Genomic DNA, 20,718 nt, shown 5'->3' on the forward strand with positions numbered 1-20,718 from the left:
AGCAGCCAAAACCGCGTTTGACCGCGCGCAAATACGCCTATGGAGACGTATTTGGTGGAGCTGTCTTTACCGCGAGATTTGGAATGGCGTGGCATTTGGACGACCGGTTAGAATTGACATTGATCATTGCGACGTTCTGTTTCCTACACCGGATGAGATATGGCCAGATACAGCAACCCTGCCACTTAACGTGCAGGAAACGTACCTGCCCGCAAATTGCGAGCCACTTTCACATCTATTTTGCTCCATACTGAAGCTTTCCGTTACCTTGGCAATGATGGTCAAGGTTCACTACCATCCACGTGCGGGACTTGCGCCCCTTGGCAGCGTCGAGAGAGACGAACAAGAAATCCTCTTACACAGAATTGCATGTCAACAGTATGACAATCACCCCGACATCCTTGTTCGCAAAAATGCTGGGTTTGTCAGAATACATTATGAGTCAGTGTTCACCCCCCTACAAACCAGAATTTACGTTCTGATTCCAGGATCTAGAGCGAGCCTTATTATTTTATATCGACCGTATCTCATCTGTTATGACATGGACCTCACACACGCAACGGGTACTCGATGGCGAACGTCAGTGATACAGAGTGCAAAACGCGCGGCTGACAATATCGGTGCTGTTTTAAATCGTCTAACGGCTTCTGATTCAATTAGGTGGTTGGAGTCTACAATGTGCGTGCGCTTTTCATCATTTATTTTCCGATTAATTTCTGTCTTAATTTGCATACTAATGAATAAACTTCCAGAATAACGGTCATGAAACCCGCAATTCATCTGAATCTCTTCTTTGCCCAATCCGAGAATTCCTTGATACGAAGGCATGCTCGTCACGAGCTAGATCTTCATTTAATAGTCCTAGAGGAACTTCGTCACAGTTCTTGGTCAGCTTCAATTGCTATTGATCTTGTTCAAAGAGCGTTAAAAGGGCTCTTAAATGCCAAAATACACGATGATGGCTGTGGAGACTCAGATACTGCAATGGCAAATTTCGAATCTGCAGAGCCGCGTGAGAGACAGAATGAGACAGTGCTACAGTCTGCAGATCTGGACTTGATTAATGCACCACTATTCTCTCAAGATACTGGCTTCCTTAATCTGGACCCATGGACAAATGAAGAGTAAGTCAGAGAAAGCTGGAATAGTCCTTCTTGAAACTAACGTGGCCAATCAGCATTCTCCCGAATTGGGAACAAGGGATTGGGTCAATCTTTGATGGCCATGCATTCATATAATAGGTCTCAAAGCTGCAATAATACAAGTTGCGCTCTAGAGATTGTCTATGGGATTTGTCAATTCTGGGCATATTCCCAACCATCAAAATACCATATCGGGTATACTTGAGCTTCTCTGGTAGATATCCAGAGGGATCACTTTGTTTGCAGTAAGATAAAATATCATTCTCAATACTGCCGCATGATTACAGATTGATTCGTCTTTGAAAAAAGACAGACCTATCAGAACCAAGGAGCCAATGCCATCAAATCCTTTCTCCTCGCTGATTCTGTTCGAGCATGTCCCAATCACCCATATTGTAGGTAACATAACTCTGCTTCTGATTATTCAGAACTTGGGACCCATGCTTTCTTGATGAATCAAGACTTTGGGGAAGCCAGAGCATCCTATCCGAAAGCTTTTCCTCTGCCTGAGCATCTGCCATAATCTCTTTCAGATCTATACCTTGACGTTTCAATGGTGCTTTGTTCGGCTTTCCATTTCCAGTTAAGGATGGACTGGAAAGCAGGCGTAGAAACACCGGCACAGCGTATTTAGGCAATCTCGACCGAGCATGATGCAAAAATGCCGTCCAGTCAAGGCCGTCATCTTGAAGCTCGGAAGCAAGTAGAAGTGCAGCGCATCCTGCCCGGCCATCGTACCCAGGTACATGTACACCGTAGACGGTGGCTTCCACGACGCCAGGAAATTGGCCCAATACTTGAGCAACTTCAGCTGTGGAAACGTTTTCGCTCATCCAACGGTATGTATCCCCCATCCTGGATATTGAACTAGTAAGACCAAGAGTTTCAAGGATCGCTGTGCAATAAGCCATCTTACCGGTCTAAGAAGAACCATCTTCCATCTTGTGTGCGTCTCAAAGCATCTCCAGTGCGATAATATAGATCCCCTCGCTTAAACACATTGCGCTCAAACTGCTTGTTTGATGCTTCAGTGTTCAAATAGTAACTAAATATTTTAGGAGGAACCTTTAGCAGAATTTAGAACAAAAATGGTAGCGGATAGTCTTACCCAACGAAGTCATCTTCAGTCTTGCATCTCACCAGAATCTCTCCCCCAACATCCCATGGCAAGCTTCTGGCAAACCCAGTTCGAGGGTCTCTCCATAGCTCACCAGTCTCAATATTGGTTTTCACTGGAGTGTAAGAGTTACGTGACAGGAAACGACGGATGGCACCCTGATATCCAACTGCGAATTGTCTGTATGGGCCTGAAATAGTGTCAGCGTGTACAGAAAAGCAGATCAGTACCACGTTAATGACCTACCACAACATCGGTTTTCTAGTGCCAACATCGCCTCGGAGCTGTTGAAGAACTCCACAACTGTCTCTATGCCAAATCGGTCGACAAATCGACTCCAGACGTCTGGTCTCATGCCATTACCCCACATCAAGCGAATATTGTGCTGTTTGTCCTCCTTGGTGGCAGGGTTTGTGAGAAGATACCGAGCGGCCTCACCAACATACACGAATGCAGTGGCTCCTGATTCCCGAATCTCAGGCCAGAAATGTGACACACTGAACTTTCGGCTTAAACATAGAGTGAACCCGTTGACCATACAAGCGATGGCAATCACAAATCCTGTGCCATGATACAGAGGCATCGGAACATACCACTTGTCCCCCCGGGGGCCAGGTTTAAGGCCCATGGTTGTTTTCATGCCGCCATATATCAGCATAGATCCCCTTCGATTCCTGAAAGGGATAGACTTCGGGTACCCGGTCGATCCACTATGAGAATTATGTTAGTCGTCATGCTTGTATGGCGCTTTTGGTGCTTTATCCCGGCAATTAACAAACGTTACGCCGCCAAAATTTTTCGAAAAGAACTGAAATACCAACCTCGTATATTGCAAGAACAAAGTGGAGTCCAGAGATGCTGCTGATGCTAATCTGTGATCCACACTGATAGGTTCCATTTTCAAAATGTCTTGTTGTTTGTCTTCATTGAGAATCACAACTGACATTCCCAATTCCCCCTTGTATCTGACTCTTCACTTCTTCAACTCGCCAGACACAGTCCCTCTCGCCATCCACAAGGAGAAACTTAGCATGGCTTATCTTCAAACAATGTACAAGACCAGCTCCGCTCAGGTTGTAGTTAATATTGGCAGGTGCCGCACCGATTGCCCATGCCCCAAGGGCAAGGAACATGAGCTCTGGCCTATTGATCATGTATGCTGAGACCAATTCATTTGGTCGAACGCCATAATCGAGCAACATTTGAGCATATCGGCATGCATTCTGATATGTTTCCTTCCATGTATACTGGATTTCTGATGTCCAAATACAGATCTCATCGTCCGGCATTCTATTCACTTGGTCTTGGAAATGATACCAAGGGGACACGCGCCCAGTTTTGCCTGATTAATAGCCATTTTGATTAACCAAATCTTCTGAATTGAATTGGATGCCATTTTGGCTTACCTGCAAGGTCATTCGCTCTATTTCCCTTCCATTCACAGTACAGTTGATTTAGGTCATCTGCAATGCCTAGTTTGGCATTCAGGTACGCCAACCCCGCCGTCAATCCAGCTGTTGCTATCGCTTTTGTACTTGTTAGCATTTGAATAATACAATGAACAAGATGCAGATATTTGGAGGTGGTTTTTAGTCTGGACTAGACTTACCTAAATCCATACTGATATGAAGTTCACAGGATCACGAGCAGTTTGGTAATCGTGGAAAACCTAGAACAAAGACACTGTGGCTTCTAGGTCTATACTAACAATAAAAGAAAACCCCAAAGATCAAAGTAAAAGTGATGCAACTCTAAATACATAATCTCTCGCTCGACGCAATAAACCGAGGTTTAGTTCGCCGGCCGCGGCCGGGAGGTCGAGCCGGCGGCGCAGGGTATTTCTAAGCCCTATCCCTCGGCCATTTTGAAAAGCTTGGCTTTGCTCATTATCTTATCACACCGAAAAACCCAACTTATTTTGTTGATCTCATTTTCGTTCCTCGGATGCTTTCTTCACCAAATACAATGGAAGAAAAACGATGTGATGTTTTTCCCGAGCACGCCGAAGATGTAGCTGAACTCGGCCGAGCAGAATCGACCTACGCCAGTGTCGCTTATAGCTCGAAAATCAAATCCATTAAAAGAAAGATCGATTGCAGGATATGCCTTGTTCTCGGCCTGCTGTACACAATCGCGGTTATTGACCGTGTCAATCTTTCTGTATGTCTTACCCCTTGGCCTAGAGCTAGATAGTGCAAAATTGACAAAGTAACAGTCTACGTGAGCCCCCATTGTGTATATTGTGAATTGATTATCTTCTCAAATCTCCGCGGTGACTTCCAGTTGTAGCACAACACTGACAAGCCATATGATAATAGGATTGTTGCTGGGATGAAACAAGACCTTGATCTTGTGGGGAATCGTTATGTTCGTGACAAGGTCTTGCCCTTTCAATGTCATTGCTGACTTTTCTTGGCGACATATAGTCCCTCCTGGTTTTTTGCTTCTTCCCTTTTTACATAGTGTTCCAACCACCCATGACGGTAATGGCAAGAAAAGTAAGGCCCCGTCGATTTCTTGCATTCATCGTTGTCGCCTGGGGTCTTGTCACTGTTGGTCAAGGGCTCGTCAAGTCATGGAAACCGATGCTTGCTCTCCGATGCATTCTCGGAATCCTCGAAGCTGGTTATTTTTCGAGCTGTGTTTACTTGGTGAGCACGTGGTATATTCGAAGCAAGTGTTCCTCACAGCTTCCTGCTACGCACGACTGAATTTTATTAACTATTTCATAGGGGAAGTGGCCAAACGAAATGCAGTGTTTTATCTCTCGGCCACCTTCATTTCTGGATTTGGAGGCATATTGGCCTATGGTGTAGGTTTCGTCCCATTACAACGAGCTCTCCTGACATCATAATATTGAACATACATTTTTGGAAATCATCGTTAACTTCTGTTCAGCTCATCCAGATGGACGGAATTGCTGGCCGTGCCGGATGGAGATGGGTCTATATCATCGAAGGGATTGTTACCTGCGCGGCCGGAATACTCGGATTTCTCTTAATTGTTGACTTTCCCGAGGAGGCAACGACTTCTTGGAAATTTCTGAATGAGGAAGAGGCCAAAATCGTCATTGAGAGGATCCAGCAAGATCGGTCCGATGTTGACACTCCTGCCTTTCAGTTACTGCCATATCTTTCGAACGCGCTGGACTGGAAAATTTGGTGTTTTGCCGCAAATTTCGGTGTGACTGCGAATGTTACCTACGCCACCCTCTACTTCCTTCCTACTATTTTGAAGAATGATCTCGGCTTCAGTGAGGTAGCATCATTATGTCTTACTACTCCGGTACGGTCCTTGTCACTTTCTATTCATAATGGTTCACGGCAGCTAAGAAGAGAAATATCCGATCCAGGGTGTAGCATTCTCTGCAGTCCTTGGGATTGCACAGGCATATTTCTCCGACCGACTGCAGCTTCGTGCACCTTTTATGGTGATGAATTGCATCTTAATGATCATCGGTATTGGCCTACTGGGTTTCACGTCAAACAGCGGGATCCGATATTTCGGCTGCTTTCTGGTGTCCGGTGGTGCTAATGCCAACAACCCCCTCTGCATGACCTATCAAGCAAACAATATTGTTGGACAATGGAGGCGTGCATTTTGCTCTGCTACCCTGGTTGCAATGGGCGGCATAGGGGGTATCATTGCGTCTTTAACATTTCGTGACCAAGATGCCCCTGGCTACAGGTTAGTCTCCCCCCTAGCTTAGCTCCTGACATCTGGAGATGTTAACACCTTGGATAACTTACTCACTTATCGTCGGAGCTGTCAATAGGCCCGGTCTTTATACCTGCCTAACAGCAGCCGTGTTGCAGATATTGTCCGTGTGTTCCACTTCGATTTACTTCTGGATCCAGAATAGAAGGCAAGCGGGAGGGGAAGTCACTCTTGAGGGCAGACCAGGCTTTCGATACACCTATTGATCATTGCGAGCGATGTTGAATTGGTATCCCGGCATGTCAACCATGAAGGTTAACTTGGTGATCTTTTTGATCCATCCAATAGCACATATAATATAGCATTGCCTGTCACCAGAGAGATATGTAACCCTTTGCAATGCTATCAGAATCGCCCAAGAAATCGGCTATCTTGTGAACCAAGGAAAGTTCATATTTTCATTACTTTTAATTTTCAGCAATTGTCGTCTTACAAATTCATTGCCTTCTTATGTAGCAGTTCCTCGGGCACTGGCGCGTTGGCTGTACAAGGGGCGACGGCAGGGCTCGCAAAGACTATTCTGAGAATTGACATATGTTCGAAAATACCACAGACATGGAATACTCTCATTCTTATAGGCACCCATCACGTAGTCGCTTCTGACCAACGACCCTCATCAGCTTCAGCGGCGGAGAATTTCCATTTTCACAAAGGCGCCAATGTTGCTCGATCAACTCCGCAGCCTGCCTTAATGCCGCCTTTTCGTCATCAACTTGCCCAGATCGCAAGAGAAAATTGGCATATAGCGTTTCAATAAGTGCTGCAAGTCCTTCCTCTGTGTCGAGACGTACATTACTAACGCAATCTGAGTCATAGGCCAGCCGTACAACATCCAGGAAACCAGCTGCCATGCACTCATCGTAGATCTTTGCTGATGCTTGGAAACATTTTCCCTCGGCCTTGAGTGAAGAACTAAAGCATCTCCGAATCTCCCAAATGACTGGGTTGGAATCTGATATGTATGTTTCTTCATCGACCTCCTCCCACTGAAGAAAGCCGCCGGGCTCTGAATAGGTATGAACAACGGAACGAAGAAATATAGAACTCAGATCGGGAGAGACATACTCAAGATGGTATAGAGGTTGGAAACTGCAGCTTTGTATTCAGATTCTTCGAGAGCAACAACCAATAGTCGCACATGGACTAGGTCATACCTATTCCAATGTTCTTTAGGAAATGGTTTCGTTATATCGTGAACCGAAAACGCGATGCTCCCTGGATCCTTGGGAAATTGTTCCGGTGAGATATCAAACCCATGGTAGTAACGCCGGATGTGGGAGTTTTCCAACATTTGCGAAACGTCCTTCAGCCAAATGCTTTTTCGTTCATTCATTAGCCATAGGCCTTCGTGAGAAAAGAACAATAGACTCACCCGGTCCCTGTCGCAATATCTGCAACAGATAAAACACTATCTTTAGGGATCGATGGATGGATCAGGGTGTTTTGGGACACTTTCAGGAGCATATTGTGCTGTGCATTTAGCCTAGATGTTGCATCAAACCTTCGTTAAATACTATCCTCTCGCGAAACGAGGTTAGGTCTTTCCTACCGTTCGGATTCTTTTTGGTTTCTACCCAAGGCATATTTATCACGGGTATTTAGGATGTTGGTAGGAGGGCCTTGAATATTTATCATGATGTGAGAAAGAAGAAATTGACTTCAGGGGTGTGTTCAATTCTCGCTCTGCAAGGATTGTTTCGGTATTTATACACATGGTTCTCGGCAACTATTACCTATAGTAAATGCCGTGTACCAATGCGATCCCAAGTTATCGTCGTCTAAAAGGGTAAAATATTGAAATCTCACCCAATGGTGCATAGTGGCGCAGAATATCGAGCATCTGAGAGCGCCCTTAACGAATAATGAAGAGCAAATCTTGATATTCAACCTCTTAAGGGTGAAATGCATGAACCGCCGGACTGCGTTGCAGAAATACCAAAGCTTTATGTAACCAACAATCAACACAATAAATTTTTTTTCGCGCTGGCTTTTTTTTCCCACCCACCCAGAGCATAGCATTTCTCAGTTTCTTCAAAAGTCCTAATCATGAGGCAACGCCACATTCACTCTCGCTGACTCGCGTTGTTGTTCGTGACTCTCATGCAGTTCAGCCAGCCACATCGCATGCCAACTTACCTCGTCGGTTCTATTTGCCTAGCTCTAGCAAGAACACGTGTTTTCAGAAATGATATTGGCAAAACCCCAGATGCAACTTATATGTGAATGCTCCTGCGGAGGCATTAGTTCATAGATATTGACTATGGACAAGATGCATAATACACGAGTAATCCAAGCTTCCGCGATGCGACAGCAGGTGCTTCCATTTCGATGGTGTGCTTGGGTGTTGGCAAAAGCCGAAACAGAGTCTTGTTCAGTGGCTTGGATGCTCTACTATCTGAAGGAGGTTTATCAGTGACAAATAGACAACAATTATATCCAAGAGACTTACCAGGTTGCATACTGCCACAGCCACCAAACTGTTGAAGCTGGCACAGTCCATGGACCCGAGCCAACCAACAACGCAGTCAGCTCGCAAGCCAAGCTGGTAAGCACTAAAAGCAGGAAGTATGAGGCGGCGACTGATCTAGGCCGCTCCCTCGGAAGTAACATTTGGGCTTACCTACAAGATGAGGAGCTCCTCGTCCAATCCTAAAGTACCTCGGTGGCTTGTTAGCCTAATGGATCACCAAGAATAATATCGCAAGGGACTAGCTTCGCCGCGTTAACTCAACGGATAGTGTAAGTCGACACCGTTTCTGGAGGAAATAAGAAGAAGAACATCGTCAGCTTGGTAAACAAGCCGAGTAAGCACCCCCTACAAGAAAAAAAGGACAGTGAGAGCCAGATGTTATTATCGGCCACTCTCTCGTCCTATATCAAGTGCGGTACTTACATTGACGGTGCCAGCTGCTGAAAAGCAGTGATCGCCTCCATGGGAGTTCTCAAGTTCCTACAGCAGGCATGTTAGCTTCACGATACAAACTGCATATTGGGAGAAACTTACCAAGCAGTACACGCCTGACACGGAGTGCAGGCGTCGGTCGTGTGCGTCGAGGTGGTGGAGATGCCGTAGTTCCTAAGAATCCTAAAGAGAAAGCAGAGAAGCACCGTCGTCAGCCTGCTATTCAAGCTGGTGTAAGCACCTCCGACTTAATCTACGCACAGAATATGTCTATATGCAAAAAATGCTAGTGCGATAGATGCAAGGAAATGCGAGATCAGTGGCAGATCTATTGGCCACTGCCCATTCAAGTGTCTTTGATGCTTACCTTCAAGAAGATGAAAAGATGCCATGTCGACTAGCAGTCGGGCAGGCTGTTCGCCCGGGGCAAGACAAATGCTGCCGACGATAGTCGTCAAGGTGCGAAGATACCTAAAGGACAAAGGAAGACAAAATCGTCTTCCATCAGCCGGGGCCCAGGGCTGAGTAAGGTCTTCCACTCATTCTGGCGATGGCAAGTGCCTCCAAGGGGGCGAGACCGGAGGTCTACAGAGAGATGGTTCGTGGCGCGCACACGAAGCCAGAGTGGTAAAAAAATCGCTAGAGTTCTTACCTGATAAGAGGGCGTTCGCAAGAGCAGATGCATGCAGACGCATGGCCAGGTCTTGAAGTTATGGTGGGGAATGGTAGGAAGATGGGAAAAGATAAGAAACATGGCAAGACAAGAACGGTGTGGGAGGTGGGAAGCAGGAGGGGAAGAAACGAGGTAGGAAGAAGAGGGGGAAGAGGAGTTGTAGGAAGGAAGAATAATGGGAGGAGAGACGGGGGCAGGCCTGGTATTTATGATGGGCTGGCTGGCTGGTGAACGAGAGAACTTGACCTCTTTGGGAAGGCACCAGGTCCAGATTGCATCTAGTAGTATGTGGCCACCCAGTGAATGAGAGACCCGATGCCTGTTTGAGAACCGAGTGGCACATATTCCAACCAGCTAGGATTAGTCTGTATGTCGTGAGGTTAGTGTTACGTTTGGATCAGCTGGCGGGAGGCGGCACCAGATGGGGATCGAGTTTAAGCGTAATTAAGCTCATACTCCGGCACAACATCCACCCACCCACGGATTTACAAGTTTTACAGTGGCACTGAAGCCAGGTCCTGCTCGGACGGGGTATTTGAATTAAAGAACCACAGCTAAATCGAACTATTCCGCATCCTTTTTGCGCCCCTCCACCACGCGCATCACGTCCGCCGCACTATCCTTATCCCCCTTCTTCTTCTTGGGGCCCCGCTTCCGCTTCTTGCCACCGCGTTCCTCAAAATCAAGCAGAACCGCTTCCTCATCCTCGCCGTCTTCGTTCCGACTACCCCCAAACCCAAGGTCCATGTCCGCCGCGTCCAGCGCATCTCGGCGCCGCGCCTCTTCGAGGAACCGCTTGCTTCGCAGAGCGGCATCTTTGTCCTGGGACTCCTCGTCCTCGGCGGAGGGCGATGCTTGGCGCAGTGCTGCTGCTCGTTTGAGTGCGGCGAGGATGGTTGGATCCTTTGCGAGGGGGTTGGAGCGATCTTCTGGTTCTTCGGGTTCGGTGACAGAGGCGCCCGTCGCAAAGTAGTTGCGTGGTTTGGAAGGCGCTGTAGAATCAATAGCAGGGTGCTCCGCTTCCTTGGGAGCTTTTTCACGCTTCGGGGCAGTGTCCTCGCCTTCCTCGTTTGACGAAGACCCTTCATCATCTTCCAGGTCGGCGAGGGGATTGTAATCGGCCCCGACCCCCGCGAAGATATCATCATCCTCTTCCTCTGGCGGTGGAGCTGCAGCTGCAGCCTTCGCTGCAATCTCAGCAGGAACCTCCATCCCAAGTGGCTGCACACTTTTGTCAGGCATAGGAAGTCCAGGTTTGGTTTCAACCGGCGGATCAAGCCAGCGCGTCTTCCGCTTCGTGTTGCCCTCCGCATCCGTAATAAGCAATACCTCGCGCCGCCTCCCCGTCTCGTCCGTTTCAACAAACCGCTTCTTCTCCGGCTTCCGATCACCAAACTTCTTGAACTTGGACCCGAGCGATGGCTCCGGCGGCGGCGGTGGTGCAGCTGCACCACGGCTAGCTTTAAGCTCCTTCAGAATCTCATCTCGAGTCTTCTTCCGCGGCGGTGGTGGCGCCATAGTTCCCTTCTTCTTCTCCTTCACCCTCGGTGCAGCTTGTATCTCCTCCATCCCCTTCTCCTCCATCAACCGCTCAAACGCCTCGTCTGCATTCTCCTCGGTCTCCTCAGCGTCTCCCTGCACAGGAGCAGACGCAACCTCCTTCTCCTTAGCCTGCGAAACATCCTCCCCGGCACGCACCCTCCTCAGAAGCTCCCAATCAAGCCCCTTAACCATATGCGTACTGCCTACATCTCCACCAACGCCCAGTTCCTTGCAAATATTCTCAAAAGTACCCTGATCAATCTGGCCCAGTTTCACCATCTCCTCTAGCGCGCGCACGCGTTTCTGGACGTCATCTCCGCCGCCCTCATCCATCTCGTCGTCATCTTGTGTGCTGCGCTGTTGTGCGCGGTCTTGGTATCCGGATGGGAGTTTTGTGCCCTTTGGGGCGGCGGAGGATTTGAATCGCTTTGTGGGGCGTTGGTCGTTGCGCTGGTCGGCTAGCTGGCGCGCGAAGTCGATGCCTGTTACGGAGCGGCTGTGAAAGGGATGTTAGCTTTGGGGATTAGAGGATAATACCAGAAATATAGGTGGTGGCGTACGGTGTCATGGGGATGCTGGAGCGCATGCGCGAGCCCAATGCTCCTCTGGGTGTTGCGCCTCCCGGGGCTGCATCGCGGGCTGATGGGGAGGATGCGTTTTTGGATGTTGAGGAGACCGACTTGTCAGCAAGCAGCCGCCGGAATTGATCGTTGTTCATGGCGGGGTGTTTCTAAGAATTGGACGGCGGTCGGACTTGCATTGAAAGAAAGTTAGTTGGAGGTTGAGGAGAGAGATCTTGGCATTGATAAGATAGCGAGATTTGTACAAGTAGAGAGACGCCATGATCATATCCAACGACCTAATAGTCTGATGTACACTAAGAGAATCCAACCCGAAGCGAGAAAGAAAGTACAGTGAATGCAAAAAGAAACCCAATATGGAGGAAAAAAAATTGGGAACAAGCAACCCGTCTTCCAGTTCGCCGGCTTGCTGCAACAACAACGACCTCTACTCGCCGGCCAAACCCAAACTTTTTCTTTAGTACACCGTTAGAGCGACTCCCATCCACCGTTGTTGATCTCCGATTCTAACTTGCGGCTGATGGTCGCGGGAACACCGTGTGACAGCCACACATCACGCAGGAGTCTGTCGTAGCGTTTCTGGTTGAGTATGAGTTGACGGTTGCGTCTCAGACCTGGATCAACCTCGCCGTGTCGGTCGAGGTACGGGGCAAAATGCCAGGAGCCGTTGTGGTTGTGCAGGTAGAGAACGGTGCATTTGCGGATATTAATGAAGAGGCCGATGTTCTTGCCACATCTGGAAGGAACAAAGATTAGCGATTGGTAATCTAGCAAGAGGGATAATGGAAAAACTGACTTCTGTAAGTGCTGGTTACATCCGCCCAACTTGTGTTGCTGGCAGCAGACAGCCTGCGAGCAAAAGATATCTCCGCAGAAGAGACAGATGCTCGGGTCGGTCAGCTCCTTCTTCGAGTTCGGGCACCGGCGGCGGTTCGCCTCCTCGATCAGACTGTCATAGTATTTGGGCAGACCGACAAGCTCGAAGATGGCAGGGTGTGGCAGACTCGGCCAGAGCCGGTGGTCCTCGAAGCGAATTCCAGAGCGCGAGGCATTCCAGTGGAAGATCCAACCGGATATGACCGCATCGAAGGGACTGTTGCTCTTCCGCGCCGGGTTGACGGACAGGAAAATCTCGTCGAGCGAGGGCATATGCAGGGCCTTTGTCAGACGCTCCAGCTCGGATGCACCCATGTCCGTGAAGCCGGTGTGGGGGAACTCGACACCGTGCTGGACATGTAGCAAGATCGCGGTTTTGCGCAGGAAGGCCAAAGCGTAGCTTGAAACCAGCCGGCGGATAGCAATGATGACGCCCGGCGTGGCAGATTCCTCTCCATCCTTGACGTAGCCGCTCTCGGCAGGGAACGACGAACCCTCGGCGCGTCCGACGGAGTTGGCCTTGAGCTCGGCAACGACCGAGTCGAAGAAGTGCTTCGTAACCCCGTACTGCTCATCCGACAGCTCCGCGTCTAATAGGTACGCTTCCCCATGCTCGGCAATCTCTTCCTTCAGTCCCAGCGGCCAGAGGATGAATGTCACGGCAACCTTGACTATCTCCGCGACATAGCACATGTGAATAAGATGGCGCACATCGACATGAAGAACAGGTAGCAGCGAAAGCGAGCACTCTGCCAGAAACACAAACGTGTCTATGGCAAGCAGAGGTTCAATATTGCGAACATCATTCAGCAGTGGCGTGCCACTCAAGCAGGGATGCCCGACAAGCAACTGGCAGATTTTCTGCCGGTGCATCTCGTGGTACTCCTGCGTTGGACGGCTCTTCGGTGAACTGGAGGAGTGAAGACATCCAACCGCAGCATAGGTGAGAGCCGTCTCGGCCAGAACACGCAGATGCGTCAGCGTTAGGGAAGGAATCTTGTCCAGCAACGTCGAACCCGGCTCAGACTCCACGCCACGCTGCGCAATCTCAATCGCTGAGATACTGAACCCGAAACTCCGGATCAGCGAGTCCGTGTGGACGAGATCGTCATTACCGATTGTCTCGGGCGAGTTGTTGAACACCGAGTTGATGTGATTCACTTTAAGCGTCTTCTTCAGTCTCTTGTAGATTTGAAGAAGCTCAGACATGGGGCTGTCTGACGGGCTGGATACTTGCTGAAGCGGGCTGGATGGTGTGATGTCTTCGGGCGAGGGGAAAAGACCCGGCATAGCCATCCGTGACGACGAAAGATACTGGGCAGCAGCAGTCGTTGGGAGTGAAGAAGCCATAAGCTGATCGATTTTAGTGGAGAGTGGCAGGACAAAGGTTTTCGACAGATAGCCGATGAAAAGATCTGAGTAGGATTGCTGAGATGACCTCTCCTTCTCCATAAGCACAGAAAAATTCTGCTGATTATTCAGGGCGTTCTTCAGACCAGTGGTCATCCACTGATCAAATGAAGTCGCCGTGTTCAGCGGACCAGGATAAGACTCTTCCTTGCCCTTCCAAGTGATTGGAAGGAACGCGTTGCCGAGTGCTTTGCACAGGGGACAGACAAACTCGTTGAGCATGGTATTCTCCGGATGATTGCGCGCAATCTGGTGGCTGTGCCGCCGTTCGGTTGCCGTATAGTAAACCTCAAAGCAGTGATAATGCATGATATGCCCACAGCCAGTGGTTACTGGTCCACGCAGGGTACTCTTCGGGTTAAAGCCCTTGCTCAAACCGATCTTCTCACTGATGACTTCTCCACCAGAAGAGTCCAGTCGCTTGATCGTCGTGTGATTCTCACCAGCAACCCCGAATGGCCGCAAACTTTCGGCTGATCTATCCAGACTTGACGGAGTCTTCAGTGCTTCTCGAATCCTGTCCGGGTCACGGATATCCGTCTGTCGCAAAATAGTGCTATCCTGAATAAGAGCAAAGGTGCCATAGAGTCTGGAATCATTCGTTTCCTCCTGACATAGAATGCAGGTACCGTTGGGATACTTCCACGTTTTCGTTTCAGTGGCAGTCCCAGTCTCCGACTCAAGATCGCTGAAATCCTCTTCGCCCCAGTCGAATCCGCCCTGAGTGTTCAGGAACTGCTGTTGCTGTTGCTGGAACTGCGCCATCACTCTTGCTTGGCGCTCCTGGGCCTGTTTCTTTTTCAACTCCTTCTCGTTGTCCGCGTCAATGGCAGGAGAGTTGGTGTCAATGCGGTCGAACGGGAACTTGAGCGAGGCAGTTGCCGATATGTAGGTTTCAGGGCGTTTCTGCCACAGTCGCTTGAGAATGTGACGAATCTTGGGCCCACAGGCAGCAAACTCATTCATCACCGAGATCTTCTCCAAGAGACCAACGATGGTGAGATTGCCTGCCTTGATCTCACGCGTCTTCGACAGAGCATGCCAGTTGAAGGAATTCTCCTGCTCAAAGGTTCCCTCGGTCTCCTGGGAGTTGTCCTCCAAGGCTGCGGCAAGAACAAGATGTAGAATCACCTGAAGGAAAGTCTCCACCCGCGTTGGCGGAATACTTGGGGTGCATTCCTTGGACGTCACAACGTACTCCAGGCATTGGTGGACAATCTGAGCGAAGAGCATAGTCCCCGTGAAACGGGGCAGCTCAGAGAACATGCCAGAACTGATTGGGCGAAGCTTCGGTTCGAACACAATATCTGCCGCCTTCTTGCCGGTTCTTTTCGCCACCCACTCTTTGTAGATGTTCTCTGCCTCGTCGCGCTGGTTTTTTGTGTAGTGCGCGCTATAAGGGTCGATCAGATCGAGGTACTCGCCCTTCAACTCGAAGGTTCCAGTGTCACTTAAGCCTTCCGGTGGGCGGAAATTGGCGATCTCGTCCAACACATCTTGGAACATATCCGAGTCAAGCAGCTTGTCACTGAGGCGACCAGAAAGATCGGAGAAAGAGAGGGGCTTGAAGCAGAGAACGTGGGCAATGTCACGACTGATGTTCTCACGGGTCAAATGCGTGCTGTCATCGATAGCCGTCAAGGAGGTGCGGTCTGTCAGCAGAATGACAAGCAAATGAACAAATTCCTCCGCGACGTCAATGATCTGGGTATCCTCATAACCAGAGCGAGGCATGTAATTTCGGGCCATCCAGTCCACCACCCCGAACCGATGTGCAATAGATGCAAGTACCCTGCTAGGGTCGCAGGTCACCAGCGCCGTCTGTAAAAGGAAGATATCGCGGTAGTAAGCAAAATCGCGAGACGAAACGCCGCGATACTGCGACGCCTGATGGCGTAGGCTGAGACCATTGCGAACCCACATCCCAGCTTTCATCTGCGCAAGCCAGGCACAAACTCTCAGCGGGTAGTCGAACATTGTGAGAAGTAAATCTTCCGGCCCGAGAGTGAGGAGACTATCATCAACAGTTTTACTGCCGGCAGCTTTAGCAACGTGCAGTTCATTCCTCGCAGCACGGGCGGCTTCAAAGAGGATGTTGCGCATCGCATCGCTGCTTATGTTGCGGCCACATTCGATGAGCCATGAGAGGGTATAGTGTAGAGCATGATGGAAACTGATCCACCCGCGATCAACAACAAACTCGATCACGCGGTGGCAAGGGACTTCACCAGATGGACCGACTTCGAAATCGAATGGTGGCAGGGTCTTGAAGCGGATCTCCTCTTTGATCTCTGCTTGGTCGAATCGTTTGCGTTCCACGCCAGCCGAGTGCACGATCGTGGTGATCGTTGTGGTTTTGATAGCCCTCAGCAGGTTATGGGCATTGTCATCTGCGGGGTTGCGGAATGCCTCGCAGAATTGGCGACACAACCGATTGACCTCGCGCATGAGAATTGAGGCGCTGATCCAGGTATCGGTTTCGTACTCCACGTGTTCGCCTACCGCGCGCACATTGGGACATATGCCTTGCGACAGCTTGACAAGATCCAGAAACTGGGAGAGGTATTGTTCCTCGGTGCGCACCCGATGTTGCACGTACTCTGATTGAAGGAGGTAGCGAAGGTCGAGAAAGAAATGATACAGGCGTCGATTGGTCACCGATCCATCAAAGGCCAGCGTAGCGTTCGGGTTGACAGCCTGCGGTTCACCAACCTGTCTGGTAGTTAAGAAAGTATAGAGAATGGCCATGACCTTGGTGAGGAAGTTGCCTCGCAGCACAATCTCCTCCGTTATTGAGGGCGTAGTCAGAAGTTGTAACGATAGGTTGACAATGGAGTGGTCTGGTTCCCGGTCCGCAATAAGATACAGTTGGGCCAAAGCCGTGTACAAGGCAGACAGGCGGAGACCCATAATCCGCTTGAACTGGGGCACGTTGACGACAGTGCTGATATATAGATCCCGCAGATCGGTCCGTGTCTTCTTCCATAGCCTCAGGTCATAAAGGACCAGGCAATCCAAGCGAGTGCGTTGCCACAGATCTTCGTACACTGGAACCTTCTCGCCCGGCGCAGGAACAGGCGGTCGAACTTGCCAATGACTCTCTGTCCGCGCCGGAGTGGGCTTGACTACACCAGACGGAGTTCGCGGAATAGCCACGTAGCCTTCGGAGGGAGGAGCCTGGTTCCCCGTCTCGTGAGACGGTGTTGACCGATCTTGTTGCGCTGAAGGCTGCTCCGTCGCCTCAGGAGATCGGGCGGCCATCCGCTGTACGCGAGCACGAGCAAGCGCTGTTATCATGCGCATGCGGGCAGCAATATCTTCATCGGTAGTGCCCATGTCCATATCTTCATCCTCATTGTCGTCAGCCTGGAGCTGCGTAGCGAGTTCAATTTCCATCTCGTCATCTTCATCATCCGCGTCGTCATGCGCTTCAACCCAATCTTCGTCCATGTCTTGGTCGTTGGCGTCGTCGATATCTTCGTCCTCATCATCATCACCAGTCGTCACCACTACCCCGCCTTGGGGCGATACTGTGAGCATAATGGAACGCGCGGCTAGGTTGTCGTATCGTTGGTGGTCATCAATGCCTTTTCTTCCGATATCCGCATTGTAGGCACCGCTCCCTTTCCGCCACGGACTGAGCAATTCCTCGCAAACAACCTGTCTGAAGATCTCGTTATCTTCGAGGATGCTGCACCCAGCAATATCGGCTAGCCATTCGACAATCGTTGCGCACATCTGCTCGCGGAAGGTGTCGCGTGCAGAGCGCACGGTGACCGTGACTTTGATCTCCTCGATAATCTTCGACACAGCCAGTAATCTTTGCAGGTCCTTGGAGTATTTGACGACGCTGCGACCAATGTCGTGTGTCTCGTGGGCCCGTGCAACGCCAAAGCTGTTTCGTTCACGACAGGCACGAGTAACCTGCTCCGCAACATCCTTGATGGCATGCTTCTCGTCGTTCCACAGCAAGAGTGCGAACTCGGGCTCCTCCTCCTCTGGGTCGCCCGCTCCATACCAGCTGGGGCCCAGTCGAGACTCGACTTCATCTTGCTTGATGCCTTCGACGGTCTTAGGCAGGCGTAATTGTTCCGGCGAGCAGGAGATGACATCACAGAAATAGTCGAGGGCGCGCGAGATGGTCAGCCGGATAGAAGACACCAAGTCGACCGGCAGCTCGCACTGTGCACGTTCTTTCCCCTTGACGTTGCCGCTGTCTGTATGAATGGCGCAGAAAAGCGGTAGTCTCCATGCCTCCTCATCGCCGCAGTCGCAGCAGCCACAATTCCCAGACGAGAGCGAGATCTGATATTGATGGTCCGTGTGGTCCGATGAATCGAAGCAACGGCTGCACAGCACGCATGTATCGTCCGCGGCGCAGGTCACGCATCGGTAGGTGGCTTCGCCAGCCCGGAAGATATGCCCACATCGCTTGCCTCGCGCGGCCTCGCTATACTCAGCGCCTTCACGGGCTCCCTGGGCCTCGGCCAGCTTCCAGGGGCCCGTCGGGAGACCATCAGGAAACAGGTGGCCGATGAGCTCTTCATTGTGTCCCACGAGTGATCGGAAAAGCAGTTCTAGGAGGGCGCGCTCGGCCTGCGGGCCATAGCGGAAATTGTGTTGCGCAGGTAGGCTCAGGAGACCATTGCCGAGAATTCTCTCACATTCTGCGAGCATGAGCATGGCTCTTTCGGCGGCGGGCGAGAGGTGGGTTGCCGCAGCCGGTCGACTGTCACAAGCGCCGAGAGAAGAGCTGGACGCGGGAGACGGAAGCCAAACGAGGGCGAGCAGTGGCCCCGAGGGTTTATGGGGACAAAATGGAAATGTGAGTGTGTCAGGTCGAGGTCAAGATGATCGGTCAATGCAGGATGCTGTTGTGTCTCAAGGATTCGATAGGATTCTGGGTAGTGGGGGTCGGTTTGGCAATGCGTTGGCAGGTTGATACGGGCACAACTAGGGTGGGGAGAGAGAAGTGAGAGCAGAATAATTAGATGATCACGGTAGATCGTAAAGGTCCGTCGACTGTCGCGCACCGAGACAGGGAGAGGGTTGGTGAATCTTTGAAGAACTCGAGGCGGAGAAGATTGGCTATGACATCGGTGTCATCGGTCGGTCTCCACGCCACTGATGACTGAGACCGAGACCCTCACCATGTACTACCGAGTAACTTACCTCTATTTACGTCCAAGGGAGAATAATAAGAAGAGAAGAAGAAGAAGAAGAAAAATACAATCGAGTTCTATCAACACAGACACTCTTCTCTAATGACTGGACAGCCACATCGGCGCTTCCCCATGAGCTGCGCCCATCTTCAATCACACAGATCTTCTCACAGCTTAATCCTCATCCTCATCCTCCTTATTCATATACTGGTACTTGATGTCCTTCCATTGCCGCTGAGCCACCGAAAGAGAGAAAGAGTCAGTAAAGGTTCAGCCAAAGATCAGGGGTGTAACAGGGAAGAGCGTGACAGAGACGAGAATTCAAGGACAGACATACACCGCGGTTGACAGCATCCCAGATCTTGTTGGAGCCGGTATCAAAGGCACTATTTCGCAATAGGGAACAGGGTCAGTCAGAGTGTCTTTCTGTTTGACACAACAGAGTTCGCGGGTCGGGATGTAACGCACAGCTCGAAGGCAAAGGCACTGGCGAAGATCGAGGTCACGAAGATCGCGTTCTTGCGGATGAAGGTCCTGGAGAGTACAAAATAGTATGGTTAGCCCATTGGCAGGTATGCGACCAGCAGTCGGTGGTCGGGGGAGGTCCGGGTCTGGGTTGAGGGACGGGTGGACGAACTGGTAGATCACGTTGGAGATCTGGGATTGCAACAGTCAGCACGGCTCGTCGAGCAGAAATCAATTGAGGGCAACTCACTGAGCCAGCCATTGTGGACGGAGGGAGGCGAGTGGGTAGAGGTGATATGGGAGTGGGAGAGAGACGAGACAAGGAAGACGACGGAAGAAGTTGCAAGCACGAAAACTGCCGGCATTCTCCGCCCGTGATTGGCCGCCCGCCTGACTGTTTTCTTCCTCTTTACTAACTACTTTCAGTGCGTACCTCTACTACTAACTATTCCTCCTGCATCAATTTCTGGTCCACTGGTTTCTTCCAATATGGCCACGCCTGACAGCATTTCCAAATCAGGAATCACCACCGACGCCGCCACCGGAGAGCGCTACATCCCCTCCTCCGTGCGAGCCGACGGCTCCAAACGCCGCGAAATTCGTGTCCGCCCGGGCTACAAGCCCCCCGAGGACGTGGAGCTGTACAAGAATCGCGCGGCAGCTGCTTGGAAGAACCGTGGCGGGAAGGGTGGCGTGCCGGGCGCAGATGGGCTGAGCAGCGAAGACGACAAGACGGCCGCCCAAAGCAGCGGGACCGCAGCCAGCAACAAGAACGCCAAGCGGCGGGAGGCGCGAAAGAGGGCCAAGGCTGAGGGGGAGGATGGGGAGGGCGAGAAGAAGGGTGTGGAGTCGGAGAACTGGCGTGCTCCTCCTGCTGCTGCTGCTCCTGTGGAAACAAAGCCAGAATCTGTTGTGGATGCTGAGGCTGAGAAGGAGAAGAAAGCCCGCAATCTCAGGAAGAAGCTCCGCCAGGCGCGAGATCTACGCGACAAGAAGAACCAGGGCGAGGCACTGCTGCCTGAGCAGCTGGAGAAAGTGATCAAGATCCAGGAGCTTGTGCGACAGCTGAATGCGCTTGGGGTTGATGTCAATGGCGACAAGGAGGGTGACGCCAAAGAGAGTGTCTGATCT

General features: G+C 50.7%; 7 protein-coding genes across 7 annotated transcripts; 2 read left to right on the plus strand and 5 right to left on the minus strand.

Annotated features, from left to right (window-relative positions):
* Window positions 1-1,483: 1,483 nt before the first annotated feature.
* Window positions 1,484-3,804, minus strand: N7474_001368 (acetyl-CoA synthetase-like protein; the record flags this gene model as incomplete). The annotated part of the gene is made up of 7 exons (XM_057192783.1): window positions 1,484-1,997; window positions 2,059-2,187; window positions 2,251-2,449; window positions 2,506-2,969; window positions 3,081-3,180; window positions 3,230-3,601; window positions 3,666-3,804. The coding sequence occupies 7 exons, from the start codon at window positions 3,802-3,804 to the stop codon at window positions 1,484-1,486; spliced, it is 1,917 nt and encodes a 638-aa protein (XP_057057736.1).
* An 881-nt stretch (window positions 3,805-4,685) lies between these two features.
* Window positions 4,686-6,182, plus strand: N7474_001369 (retrograde regulation protein 2; the record flags this gene model as incomplete). Its single annotated transcript, XM_057192784.1, has 4 exons — window positions 4,686-4,910; window positions 5,158-5,544; window positions 5,612-5,946; window positions 6,035-6,182. Coding segments are annotated over 4 exons (1,095 nt in total), but the record flags the coding sequence as incomplete, so codon positions are not given.
* Window positions 6,183-6,548: 366 nt separating this feature from the next.
* Window positions 6,549-7,440, minus strand: N7474_001370 (class I SAM-dependent methyltransferase; the record flags this gene model as incomplete). The annotated part of the gene is made up of 3 exons (XM_057192785.1): window positions 6,549-6,982; window positions 7,042-7,292; window positions 7,349-7,440. 3 exons carry the CDS (start codon window positions 7,438-7,440, stop codon window positions 6,549-6,551), a joined length of 777 nt encoding a protein of 258 aa, XP_057057738.1.
* A 2,675-nt stretch (window positions 7,441-10,115) lies between these two features.
* Window positions 10,116-11,811, minus strand: N7474_001371 (uncharacterized protein; the record flags this gene model as incomplete). Its single annotated transcript, XM_057192786.1, has 2 exons — window positions 10,116-11,589; window positions 11,654-11,811. 2 exons carry the CDS (start codon window positions 11,809-11,811, stop codon window positions 10,116-10,118), a joined length of 1,632 nt encoding a protein of 543 aa, XP_057057739.1.
* A 331-nt stretch (window positions 11,812-12,142) lies between these two features.
* On the minus strand, window positions 12,143-18,643 carry N7474_001372 (putative ubiquitin-protein ligase E3 component (UBR1); the record flags this gene model as incomplete). The annotated part of the gene is made up of 1 exon (XM_057192787.1): window positions 12,143-18,643. The coding sequence occupies one exon, from the start codon at window positions 18,641-18,643 to the stop codon at window positions 12,143-12,145; it is 6,501 nt and encodes a 2,166-aa protein (XP_057057740.1).
* A 653-nt stretch (window positions 18,644-19,296) lies between these two features.
* N7474_001373 (cytochrome b-c1 complex subunit 9) lies at window positions 19,297-19,849 on the minus strand (the record flags this gene model as incomplete). The annotated part of the gene is made up of 5 exons (XM_057192788.1): window positions 19,297-19,356; window positions 19,460-19,508; window positions 19,591-19,656; window positions 19,760-19,779; window positions 19,838-19,849. The coding sequence occupies 5 exons, from the start codon at window positions 19,847-19,849 to the stop codon at window positions 19,297-19,299; spliced, it is 207 nt and encodes a 68-aa protein (XP_057057741.1).
* Window positions 19,850-20,076: 227 nt separating this feature from the next.
* On the plus strand, window positions 20,077-20,715 carry N7474_001374 (putative RNA binding protein Pym; the record flags this gene model as incomplete). The annotated part of the gene is made up of 1 exon (XM_057192789.1): window positions 20,077-20,715. The coding sequence occupies one exon, from the start codon at window positions 20,077-20,079 to the stop codon at window positions 20,713-20,715; it is 639 nt and encodes a 212-aa protein (XP_057057742.1).
* Window positions 20,716-20,718: the final 3 nt, after the last annotated feature.

Source organism: Penicillium riverlandense (genome assembly GCF_028828495.1).
Source record: "Penicillium riverlandense strain IBT 135883 chromosome Unknown utg000001l_segment0_segment0, whole genome shotgun sequence".
Taxonomy (NCBI): Eukaryota; Fungi; Ascomycota; class Eurotiomycetes; order Eurotiales; family Aspergillaceae; genus Penicillium; species Penicillium riverlandense.